General features: G+C 34.6%; 2 protein-coding genes across 6 annotated transcripts in view; both read left to right on the top strand.

Moving 5' to 3' along the window:
• Nucleotides 1-8,191, top strand: part of ddhd1a (DDHD domain containing 1a) — a 29,429-nt gene extending 21,238 nt beyond the window's left edge. For both annotated transcript variants that reach the window (XM_073827246.1, XM_073827245.1), the window contains 5 exons: nucleotides 1,179-1,328; nucleotides 1,421-1,485; nucleotides 2,591-2,763; nucleotides 4,107-4,280; nucleotides 5,746-8,191. In XM_073827246.1, coding sequence (XP_073683347.1) covers nucleotides 1,179-1,328; nucleotides 1,421-1,485; nucleotides 2,591-2,763; nucleotides 4,107-4,280; nucleotides 5,746-5,906 — 723 coding nt within the window. In that variant the 3' untranslated portion in view covers nucleotides 5,907-8,191. The remainder of the gene's footprint in view (nucleotides 1-1,178; nucleotides 1,329-1,420; nucleotides 1,486-2,590; nucleotides 2,764-4,106; nucleotides 4,281-5,745) is intronic.
• Nucleotides 8,192-11,759: 3,568 nt separating this feature from the next.
• fermt2 (FERM domain containing kindlin 2) overlaps nucleotides 11,760-12,760 on the top strand; it is a 56,252-nt gene continuing 55,251 nt past the window's right edge. For all 4 annotated transcript variants that reach the window (XM_073826642.1, XM_073826641.1, XM_073826640.1 and 1 more), the window contains exon 1: nucleotides 11,760-11,954. The gene's annotated coding sequence lies outside the window, so the exon portion shown is untranslated. The remainder of the gene's footprint in view (nucleotides 11,955-12,760) is intronic.

Raw genomic sequence — 12,760 nt, 5'->3', positions numbered from 1 at the left:
ATCAAAATAATTAACACTCCATCCATCAGTTAACATCTTGAGACAAAAGCTGTGTGTTTTTAACTTCAAACTGTTGCTTCTGGTTAAAATACTATCATTCTGACGGCACCCATTAACTGCAAAGGATCCATTGGTGGGCAATGCTACATTTCTCCAAATCTGATTAGAAACAAACTCATCTACATCCTGGATGGCTTGAGGTTGAGTACATTTTCAGCAAAATTCTAATTTTTGGGTGAGCTACTCCTTTTAAAGTTGTAATCAATTCTCATATGCAAATAACATTTTTTAACATCTTTAAGTTCATCTTCAATTTAAAGTGATGTGGTGATGTGAACAGTTCACCCAAAAATGAAATTTTTCTAAAAATGTGAAAAATATTCAGGCCAACCAAGATGAGATGAGTTTCTTAATTAGATTTGGAGAAATGTAGCATTCTGTGACTCTGCAGTGAATGGGTGCCGTCAGAATAAGAGTCCAAACAGCTGATAAAAACATCACAATAATCCACAAGTAATCCACACCACTCAATTATCAATCATCAATTAACTCAATCAGTTCATCAATTAACGTCTTGAGAAGACAAAAGAAACAAATCCATCATAAAGACGTTTTTAACTAAAATGCAGTCCATAATTCATAATAACACTTACTCCAGTGAAAAAAAAAAAGTGGTCTGGTCTGAATCAGGAGAGAAATCTGCACAGATCAAGCTTCATTAACAAGCCAAAACAGCTTTAAACAAATGTTTGATGTGAGATGACAACAGGAGATAGACTTTTCCACTTAAGGAAGCGTTATTATGTATTATGTACTCCTATTTTAGACTGAAGCAACTGAATAAAGTTAAAAATAAATGATGGATTCGTAATAAGGTTTCCTACAAAGCTTCACAAGATGTTAACTGATGGACTGGAGTGGTGTGGATTACTGCAATGTTTTTATCAGCTGTTTGGACTCTCGTTCTGACGGCACCCATTCACTGTGGACTGCTACATCTCTCCAAATCTGATAAAGAAGCAAACTCATCTACATCTTGTATGGCTTGAGGGTGTGTATATTTTCAGCAACTTTTTTATTTTTGGGAGATTTTTCCCTTTTAACATGGTGATCAGCTCTCTCACAACAAATAGCACATCTCTATGTCCATATGATAAAGCTCACAAATTGAATCGCAGGTGGAGAACTTCTTCTGCATGGGTTCTCCTCTGGCTGTGTTTCTGGCTTTGAGAGGGATTCGGCCCGGTAACACCGGTGACCAGGACCACATCGTGCCCAAATCTATCTGCCGGCGTCTCTTCAACATCTTCCATCCAACAGATCCTGTGGTAAGACAACATCACTGGATTTCAGTCTGTCAACTTGAAGTGCAAGTGATTCATTTTGCATCATTTGTAATATATATTTGATTGTCTGACAGGCCTATCGACTGGAGCCTCTTGTTTTAAAACACTATAGCAATATCGCACCTGTCCAAATACACTGGTAAGTCTTGATATGTTATTGTTTGGGTTTGGTTTATACTAATCAGGAAATGTTACATTTTATTTGCATGAATGTCTAATGAAACTATAATTTTTCAGTACTGTCTTCTTTTCTTTCCCTATTTGTATGTCCTGTTTTATTTTATTTAAAGTGTTATTTTAAGTGTTTAAAGCAGTGGTTTTCAACCTTTTTGACTCAAAGGCTCCCTGTTGTCTAACACTTGAGCCCCAAAGCATGCTAAAATATTTCTGATGTACTGTTTTTGTTTTTTAATTAACAGAATTAATAATAATAAAAATAAACCAAATAATTATTCAGCCAGAACTGATGCAAGGCAGATGGGTGGGTTTTGAACAAAGTCATCATGTGAAGTGTGATCATTTGTAAATTTGTTAATTAACGCTGACATTACCACAAAGATCTGATCACATACAATATTGTTCAGAAGTTTGGGGTCAGTAAGATTTTTTTTTTTTTTTTAAAGAAAGAAGTCTCTTCTGCTCAGCAAGGGTGCATTTGATGTATAAAAAATAGAGTAAAAGCTGTAATATTGTGAAATATTTTTACAATTTAAAATAACTGTTTTCTATGTGAATATATTGTAAGCTGGAATTTATTCCTGTGACCAAAGCTGAATTTTCAGCATCATTACTCCAGTCTTCAGTGCCACATGATCTGTCAGAAATCATTCTAATATGCTGATTTGCTGAAATGTTGAAAACAGTTGTGCTGCCCAGTATTTCTGTGGAAACCGTGATATATTGTCAAAAGTTTAGAGTAATTACAATTTAGACTAAATGAATAAACAAATACATTCAGCAAGGATTCATTTAAGGATGCATTGTTGTTTAATAAACTTTCTCTTTATAAAAGAATTCTGGAAAAAGAAATGTAGCACCGTTTCCACAAAAATATGAAGTAGCCAAAACCGTTTCAACCCTAATAATAAGAACCATTATTAAAAACAACTGAGCATCAATAATAATAGACAATTTTGCAGTGGACTCCAGAGCCCTGGTTGAGAATCACTGGTTTAATAAAATACGTTGGCTAGAAACTTGTGCTTCTTTGTTATGATTTTGAATTTTAATGAATTGTTTTAAAGGTGTAACACCGTTAACCCCACGCCGTATGATGAGATCAGACCCACATATCTAAATGTGTGTAAGAACGCAGCGTCCGACACGGAGAACGGCTCCAGTCCCAGCAGCTCACCGGTACTGGCCAGGAGACACTACGGAGAGTCCTTCACCAGCCTGGGCATTGCCAGCATACAGGGTACAGTTGACTACATACTCGATTACTGAACTACTATCAAAACATACTGTAACTTTCAGAACTCATAATAACTTCTCCAGTCCATAAAGAGCATTTATTGAACCTGAGCTGCACAACTGAATCATTCTGCAACTTTCTGACTCCATTACACACAATCACACATTTTCATGTTTTCAATAAGATCCCTGATCATATACGTCTTATCTAAACAGTTTAAGCCACACAGTTACACTATATAGTATGGAAGCCTGTTTCTGCCACTAAATAAAATTAAAACGAGGTTATTGTGACTAGTTATATCACAACTCTGACTTTTTTTTCTCAGAGTTGTGAGATAAAAACTCACAATTGTAAGTTATAAACTTGCAATTATGAGAAATAAAGTCGCAATTGCAAAGTAAAGTCATAATTCCGAGATAGTGTTTAATTGTGTGATATGTGACCTTGGACCACAAAACCAGCCTTAAGTCGCTGGGGTATATTTGTAGCAATAGCCAAAAATACATTGCATGGTTCAAAATTTTAGATTTTTCTTTTATGCCAAAAATCATTAGGAAATTAAGTAAAGATCATGTTCCATGAAGATTTTTTGTAAAATTCCTACTGTAAATATATCAAAATGTAATTTTTGATTAGTAAAATGCATTGTTAAGAACTTAATTTGGACAACTTTTCTCAGTATTTAGATTTTTTTGCACCCTCAGATTCCAGATATTCAAATAGACGTATCTCTTATTTATTGAGCTTTCATATGTTGTATACATCTCAGTTTTGTCAAATTTAACCTTATGACTGGTTTTGTGGTCCAGGGTCACATATAAACTTGCAATTTCAAGTTAAGTCAGAATTGTGAAATATAAACTCGCAATTCTGTGAACATATGTATTTTTTTTTTCTCTTTATAACTTTATAACTCGCAATTGCAAGTTTTTATGTCACAATTTGTAGAAAAAAGTCAGAATCGCGAGATACAGTCGTAATTCGGAGAAAAAGTCAGAATTACGAGTTTATATCTTGCAATTCTGACATTATTTCTCACAGTTTTGAGAAAAAAAGTCAGAATTGCGAGATGTAAACTCACAATTGTGAGAAAGTCAGCATTGTGAGATCAAAATTCGCAAGTAGCTTTTTTATTTTTATTCAGTGGCAGAAATGGTATATAAAATAGAGGTATCATACATAGAAGTCTTAAAAAGTAAAGTCCTACTTGAAACACTGACAAACTAAAATATGGCAGATTTTGATATGCAAAAACTGACTAAAATTGTAAGTGTATTACGGAAAAAAAGATGGTAATCAAAGTAATAGTCAGAATGTTGTCAGCTAACCTTCTGTTTATGCAGGTGCTGCAAATCTCAGCAAGGGCATCAGTGGGATGTTTTTCTCTCATTTCTCTCGAACGCCCAGTCTGCCGTCGGCTGTGGATTCTGGGATAGGTGACAGTGAGGACAGCCAAAGCGCTTTTGCATTTTCAGCCATATCTCCATCCTCATCCTCCTCTCTATTCGATGCAGCAGGTGTGTACAATCAACACTTGTGTTCTCTTAATGCAGTGAAATGAAGTACAGTTACTGATCAAAAGTTTGGGGTCCATAGAAAATTTTGTAATAAAATGACTAATTTCAGTGCAAAAAATTTTTTTCTTACTTAGATTTTTTTGTCTTGTTTCCAGCCAAAATATCTAAAAATTCTTAAATCAAGAAGGATTTTCTAAGTGAGTAAAAATTATTGTCTTGTTTTCAGAAAAAAACAAGTCCAAATTAAGTGCATTTTTGCTTGAAACAAGCAAAATAATCTGCCAGTGAGGTAAGAAAAATAGTTGTGTTCTTGTTTGAAATAAGATTTTTTTTTTCTTACCCCATTGGCAGATTATTTTGCTTGTTCTAAGCAAAAACTCACTTAATTTTGATTTGTTGTTTTTTTTCTGAAAACAAGACATTTTTTACTCATCTAGAAAATCCTTCTTGATTTAAGGATTTTTGGATATTTTGGCTGGAAACAAGACCAAAAATCTCAGTAAGAAAAGTGTTTTTTTTGCAGTCATACAGCAAGGATGCATTAAATTGATCAAAAGTAACAGTAAAAACATTTATAATCTTACAGAAGATTATCATTTCGAATAAATGCTGTTCTTTTGAACTTTCTATTTAGCAAAGAATCCTGAAAAATAAAATGTATGATGGTTTTCACAACAATATTGGGCAGCACAACTGTTTTCAACATTGATAATAACCAGAAATGTTTCTTGAGCAGCAAATCAATATATTAGAATGATTTCTGAAGGATCATGTGACACTGAAGATTGCAGTAATGATGCTGAAAATTCAGCTTTGATCACAGAAATCAATTACATTTTAACAGATATTCACATACACTGCAAAAAATGCTTTTCTTACTTAGATTTTTTGTCTTGTTTCCAGCCAATCAGGAAGGATTTTCTAGACAAGTAAAAATTGTCTTGTTTTTAGTAAAAACAAGTCAAAATTAAGTGAGTTTTTGCTTAAAACAAGCTAAATAATCTGCCAATTGGGTAAGAAAAAAAAATCTTATTTCAAGCAGACAACTAGATTATTTTTCTTACCCCTTCGGCAGATTATTTTGCTTGTTTTAAGCAAAAACTCACTTAATTTTGACTTGTTTTTACTCAAAACAAGACAATTTTTACTTGTCTAGAAAATCCTTCCTGATTCAATGATTTTTAGATATTTTGGCTGGAAACAAGACAAAATATCTAAGTAAGAAAAGCATTTTTTGCAGTGTAGAAAACACATTTTAAATTGTAATTCAATTTCATAATATTGTTTTTACTGTGTTTTTTAATGAAATAAATACAGCCTTATTTTAAAAATGTTAAATCTTACAACCCCAGAACCTTTGAGTGTATGTTAGATCCTAAAGCAATAGTTGACCTAAGAAGGACAGTTTTGTCATCATTTACTCATAATTAACTCAGAATGTCTTTGGTTGTTGCGTATGTCACAGTTGAGATGGAGCACCGCATTGACTATGAGCTTCGGGAGGGTTTGGTGGAGAGCCGCTATTGGTCAGCTGTGACCTCACACACGGCCTACTGGACGTCCCATGATGTTGCCCTGTTCCTCCTGACCTTCATATACAAACAACAGAGCACAAACCAGACATAAAACACCAGTCCCATGTAGCACAGACGGCACTTTCCTCAATAAAGACTGATCCCATCCTGTCCGCTTTGGGTCTCTTTAAAGAACACTTGGTGCCTCTGAGTGTCCTAAGCCTTCCCAGACGGACAGAGGCTATGGAGGACTATGCAAAACTTGCAGCTCCCAACCTCATTATTAAGAAATCATAATATTTTTTATATAATAAATAGTTAAAATAGTGCACCTGTTCCACACAAGGTATATGTAGAGTTTGGCCGATGCAGCTCTAGATGTCGAAAAGACTTATTAATTTAGTCAGTGGCACATAATTATGGAAGCCTGTTTCTACCATGGAATAAAAAAATAAGGTAATTGCAAGGTAATTGTAAAGTTTTTACCTCACAATGCAGACTTTTTTCACAATTGCAAGTTCTAAGCTCATAATTGCAAATTCTGATGTCCTCAGAAAAAAAATCTGAGTAGTCAGAATTGCAAGATAAAATGTCACAGTCAGTGTTGGGGAAAGTTACTTGCATTAAAGTAATGCATTACAATATTGAGTTACTCAATAAAAAATAAATAATTGTGTTAGTTACTTTTTATTAAAAGTAATGCGTTGCGTTATGTTACTTTTGCGTTACTTTTTCAAATCTGGGCAGGGCTTGCTTGTTTGTTTTATTATAAAAAGTTCTATTTTTGTCAAATGTAAAAGCCTTTTTACACCAAAAGCCTCAGGCTTAGAGAAAAGTAAATTGACGTCTGTACAGTAGACCGCAGAAGAAAAAATGTTCAACTCTTCAACAATAAAAAAGGAAAACAAATGTTAGATTATATAGTAATGGCATTACTTATTTGAACAAGTAACTCAGATATTTTCTTGTCAATTAAGAAGTAATGCGTTACTTTACTAGTTACTTGTAAAAAGTAATATTATTACGTAACTTGCGTTAATTGTAATGTGTTACCCCCAACACTGGTCACAGTTACCTTTTTATTTTTATTCTGTGGTGGAAATGTTTTTTGTACGCAATAAACCCTTGATAATGGGTGGCACTTACTTAAATGTAAATATGAGAGATTTTTTTTAGATATTTTTGTTTTGACTTGAGGGAACAATGTCTATTTAATGCAATAAGAAGCACAACTAAATGTGTATTGTTAACAAAATTTTATTTTTTTGCAGAAAGGTACTTGAGGTTTCTTTATTATGCCCTCACAACTACAATGTGATGTGGTTTGACCTTGTTTATTTCTTTTAGTGATGCAGCGCACATGATTATGAATGAACGGGGAGATAATTCAACACGCTCGTGTCACAGTTATTAGCCAAATCCTTCACAGAGTTTGTGAGCAGGTTGTGTTCATTGCCCAGAACATGTCAGAGTTAAATTTCACAACCCAAAATTGTATGATTTACGTAATTATTATGTTTGCATATTGTTTAATACATCCAGACATGAAAATAATCTTACAATGCAATGAACAAACAAAGTTAAATAAGTTGTTTTTATTTAAAAAAAAAAAAAAATTCTTGCAGCAACTTATAATTTTCTTTTATTTTGGACTAAAAGCTGGACATGTTCTTGAAAGGTTTTTCCAAGATTCAGCCTTCACTTAACTACAGTTTTAGCATTTATATGTGCCACGAATAACAACACTATTAATCGTAGACAGCTGATGGAAAACATTATTTCGTCTAGATGTGTATGTAGGATCAGATGTGACGGGCTCAAGACTGTTAGGTCATGTAGTTTGATGTTCCTGTTTCTGTTGTCACTATTTGATGACAAGAAAAGCTGTTGATTGAATATTTGTTTATTGAAATGATTTTACTTGTCTGTTCACCTTCTGCACTTAAAAAGCAGAAGTAAAAATGAATTGGTTGCCTAATTAGATTCATTAAGATTTCTCGTGGGTGACATTATCTGTATTTATTTATTTATTTATTGTATTAGTCTAAACCTGTTTCTTCATTTGTGTGTGTGTGTGTGTGTGTGTGTGTGTGTGTGTGTGTGTGTGTGTGTGTGTGTGTGTGTGTGTATCCCACAGTCTCATCAGTAAGGCTTTCTCAACAGCAGAAATGTGTTTCTGTCCACTCATGTTACACTGGATCTCTGTTAGCTCTACTGTTTAATTAATTAAACTGCCTATAAACAATGATTCTCTTCTATTACAAGTTTGCACAGTGCTGGAGGTCTCAGAGAGAACCTTCCTCAAAAAAGACCTGATGTATTTACTTCTAAATCAAATATGAGAGGTTTAACAAAGGTTATGTCTTGTGTGGGCAATTTAAGGCCAAACATCACTAAATAAACAGCTTTTTAAAAGAATCGTTCCTCAAGGTTGGGAATGACTAGCATTTGTGGATTTTCTGTCATGGGTTGATTGCTATGTCAAGGAAATCTGACTAATATTGTGTTTATGTCATAAAATTCTAAAAAGCATTATCCTGTTTTTAAATTTAAATTGGCTGAAAAAGTGCTCACCTTCAGGCCTTTCAAATGTAGATGAGTTTGTTTTGAGAAATGTAGCATTCCATCACTTGCTCACCAATGGATCCTCTGCAGTGAATGGGTGCCGTCAGAATGAGAGCCTAAACAGCTGATAAAAACAAAACAAGTATTCCACACCACCATCTTGTGAAGCTGCAGCTGTGTGTTTGTAAGAAACAAATCCATCATTTGACATTGCTAACTTCAAACCGTTGCTCCTAGACAAAATAGAAGAAAAAATGTCATAATCCATAATAATGCTTCCTCCATTAAAATCTGATGAAGAAACAAACTCATCTTTTTTGGATGACCCCAGGATGAAGACATTTTCAGCTAATTTTCATTTTTGGCTGAACTGTTACTTTAAGAAATCAATATCTGAAATGCAAACACAGATCATCTGTTTTGGGAACAACGTTTATTAATTTATTAGTACACTGAGCAACATTGTTCTTTGTTTAAACCTTGCTGCTCTTGAAACAGTTGGTCAGTGCAAGTAAATATGTGGTATACAGTGCCATTTTTTCACATTTTGTTTTGTTGCAGCATTATGTTAAACTGCTTTAAATTAGTTTTTCCCCACATCATTTTACACTCCATACACCATAATAATGACAAAGCAAAAACCAGATTTGCAAATTTTACACATTTATTCAAAATAAAACACTGAAATGAGTACATTGCATAAGTATTCATACCCTTAACTCAGTATATAGTTGAAGCACCTTTGTTGAAGTGTTTTGGGTCTGATGTGACAAGCTTTGCACATCTGCATTTGGCAATTATCTGCCATTCTTTGCCTCACCTTTTCACCTCTCCATCTCTGTCAGCTTGGATGGGGGCTGGCAGACATTTTCTAGAGTCCTAGTTGTTCCAATCGTCTTCCATTATGGAGAATGCTTCTGTCAACCTTCAATGCAGCAGATTTGTTTCTGAACTCTTCCCTAGATCATCGCCTTAACGCAAGTCTGTCACTGAGCTCTACAGGCAGTTATCTTGACCTCAGGACTTGGTTTTTGCTCTGTGATGCATTTTCAGCTGTTAGACCTTTTCTGAGAGGTGTGTGTTTCTAAATCATACTCATTCAAATGAATTTGCCACAGTTTAACTCCACTCCAAGTGTAGTAACATCTAGAAACAATATGAATGCTCCTGAGCTAAATTTCGAGTTTCCCAGAAAAGGGTATGAATACTTATGCAACGGGATCTTTTCGTTTTTTTATTTTTAATAGATTTGCACAAATGTTAAAAACCTATTTTTTGCTTTGCCATTATGGAGTAGGGATTAATGTGGGGAAAAAGTAATTTAAAGTAGTTTAACATAAAGCAGCAACATAACAAAATGTGAAAAAAATGAAGGGGTGATACTTTTGCAAGGCACTGTAAGTACAAATGTAGATTATTTGGGAGCAATCTCAATGCAAATGCAATACTGGTGAGTAATATGAGTTAAAACATACATGAGCTTAGTGTATAAGAATGCATCCTGCTGCAGCACATGCTATATTATATTTCACATGACTTTTAAATAGCATTTATGTAATTCTAATTCTTATACAATTGTCATATATGCAGTTTAAACTTTGTATTCCTTGAGAGACCCGAATTTAGTTTGACCACTAGATGGCAGCCATCATTTAACACTTTTCTTTTTCCAGCAACTCTTCTCATCCTACAGATGTATCCACACAGCTACCAGTAAATTTGCATTGACTTTGCATGAGCTTAGAGTGAATAAATGAGACATTTTTTCTTCTTATGTCTTGAGATACAATCATTGCTATATTTTAAAGACCAATTTTTTTTTTTACATTAACAGGAACCAAAGCTGTTTTGCTGTTCTTCTTTCTGTTATGCATTAAAGAGCGGAAGCTTTGACAAATAATGTTCTCAGCCATATAAAAGCACTTTTAGGAACAATTCAAATCATTTCAAAGTTAAAATGACTCAATTAAAGTGTCAGATGTGTAACAGTTCCCATCCCAGCTCACACATACACAGAAACACCTCTTCTTGTGAAGCTCTTCCCATCCACTTCATTTCCCTGCTCTGCCTCACGGCCTGTTTACACGCTAATTAAAACACAGCCTAAAAAGGCAATGGCTCCCTTGCCAGACACAGAGGAAGAGGTCAGAGAGAGAGGTTATAAATTCTTGTGATGCAGTCCACGACTCAAGCACAAATTCCTGCTCTCCAGAGCAATACAAGCTGGATTTGAACTCTGTTTGAAATATTCAAATGCATTTGAATGAAATGGTTAAAAAAAAATCCACATCTGACAAAGCATGTTGGTTTTATGCCAATTAAACAGCTGCAAAATCACATTATCTGACTAACAAGTGATTTCACATATGATAATGAATAAACCATCTTAAATCTATAGTAATCCTAAAATCAAATGAGCAGGGAAGGAGAACAGAAAGCTACCAGAAAAGGCTTATTTAGTGTATGAATAAAACTTACAGTCAACCAAACAGGTATCTTACAACATTTTATTCCCATAAAAGGCAGTTACTACACCCCTGTAGTCAAATTATATTCCAGATGGCCTGTTAACTCTTGGATTTACTCCCATAGAAAAGCTTTGAAACACTAATTTGACAATTGTGTCTTGTTTATTGCTGTTAAACTGATTGTTATCAGTGATGACAATCGTTTAAACACAATTAACCCGTTCAGAATGAACAGTTGTGTGTGATTTCAAAGAAAATGTAGGCTAACTAATGCCAATATTCATTAAAATGAACTGGTGGTGACTTAATTTTAGCATTAAGCAATGAATGTTGTTGTTGTTGTTTTGGTTATGTGAACGCTAAGAGAACATCCCATTTTGAAATGACATAACATTGTGGGAACGTTATTTCGAATGCTCTCACAACATTCTAAAACATTAACATTTAAAAAAATGTTAGGTGAACGTCCAAGTAAAACGTATAGGGACGATATGTTTTTGTGATCGTTTTAAGAACATGTTTAAAGACTTTGAACGAATATTAGCGTTACTTGAAATAACTAAGCTAAATTCTGATAACGTTCCCTGTTAGCGGCGTTTGCGTTTACTTTAATTTGCATTTAATTTGTTCTTTTTTGAATTTCACACATTGACAGGAAGGTCTGATAATGTTAACGATATAAGGCGCTTTTTTTTTTAAAACAGTTACAAAGAAAATAAAACAAATAGGTTAGTTGATTTTTTTAACGAAATTAACTATTTAAAAAATAAAAATAAATATTCCTAAAGAAAAAAAAAACGTATGTAGAAGGGAATGGCGACTGGAGTGATGGACGGAGAGCGGAAAGCGCGAGCGGAGCGTGAGTGACGTTATCTGAGGGCGGGCTGGAGGAGAGAGAGAGAGAGAGAGTGTGTGTGAGTGAGAGAGAGAGAGAGAGAGAACGGCCACTGGACTCCATTAACGCAAACCCCTTCAGGAGCCGCTGGACTTTGGCGATTTTTCCTTTTTCGGGAAGCTTCCTCATGATAGGATTAAATACGCGGTCGAAGGAAAGAAAACGCGTAGCCTGTTGAAGTTCTGGGAACTGAAGTGGTGTTTTGCGGATTTGTTTCGGCGTATTTGTGAAGGTTAGTGAACGCTATGATTTCACCCCTCTCTCTCAGGATTTGTCTGGCGTAACTCCGCAACTCTGAATAAAAATCTCACTGTTGCGCCTTTCAAACCCGACTGCTTACTTTGCTTCGAAGACGTACGCTCGCATTCAGCCAAAAAGCGAGTAAACTGTAACTTTCTCAGTCGTTTTGGTGTGTTTTCTATCATTGACCTGGCTGTCTTTATTTAGTTGGCATTTGGAGCGGGGCTGCTGACGTCACCAGAGCCCTAGCTCAGAGTTTGACCGTTAGTTGAAGGAGCTACAGGTTTATTTTAACTAAACTAAACCATTATATCTTCCATTATGACATTTTATTGTGATTTATTAAATTGAGAGGCTGGTGTGAGTTAACTACTTCAGCAGTTAGCTTCTAGAAATAATATAAATCCATTCAGTTGAAATGTGCTATTATTGGCATGACGAACTTGTACAATGTATCCCAAAGCATATCTAATGTTTGCTATCTAATATTTAATATTTCTAATATCATTTTCCATTTATAATTCCTGAAGAGTTTATTTTTGTATTTATTTTTAATTCACACATTTTCTTTTATTGATCACCTGTTTAGTTTACATTGTGTACATTGCTGTAACTCAGAATCAAAAAGGAGTGTGCTGCCTACCTAGGGTGCATCGCTCTCTGTAATGCCCAAAATGTTGTCTAGGTGGGGAGCTAAATAGCTTTTGAGATCTGTATGTCAGTCTGTTGCAAAGTAGCATGTAGGCCACTTGTTGCCTGAAGCTGACAGACTTCACATCATAATGGTTTTGACGCTAT

This window comes from Garra rufa, chromosome 21 (genome assembly GCF_049309525.1).
Source record: "Garra rufa chromosome 21, GarRuf1.0, whole genome shotgun sequence".
Lineage (NCBI taxonomy): Eukaryota > Metazoa > Chordata > Actinopteri > Cypriniformes > Cyprinidae > Garra > Garra rufa.
Note: the sequence above shows the minus strand (reverse complement) of the source record. Positions and strands in the feature narration are given on the sequence as shown.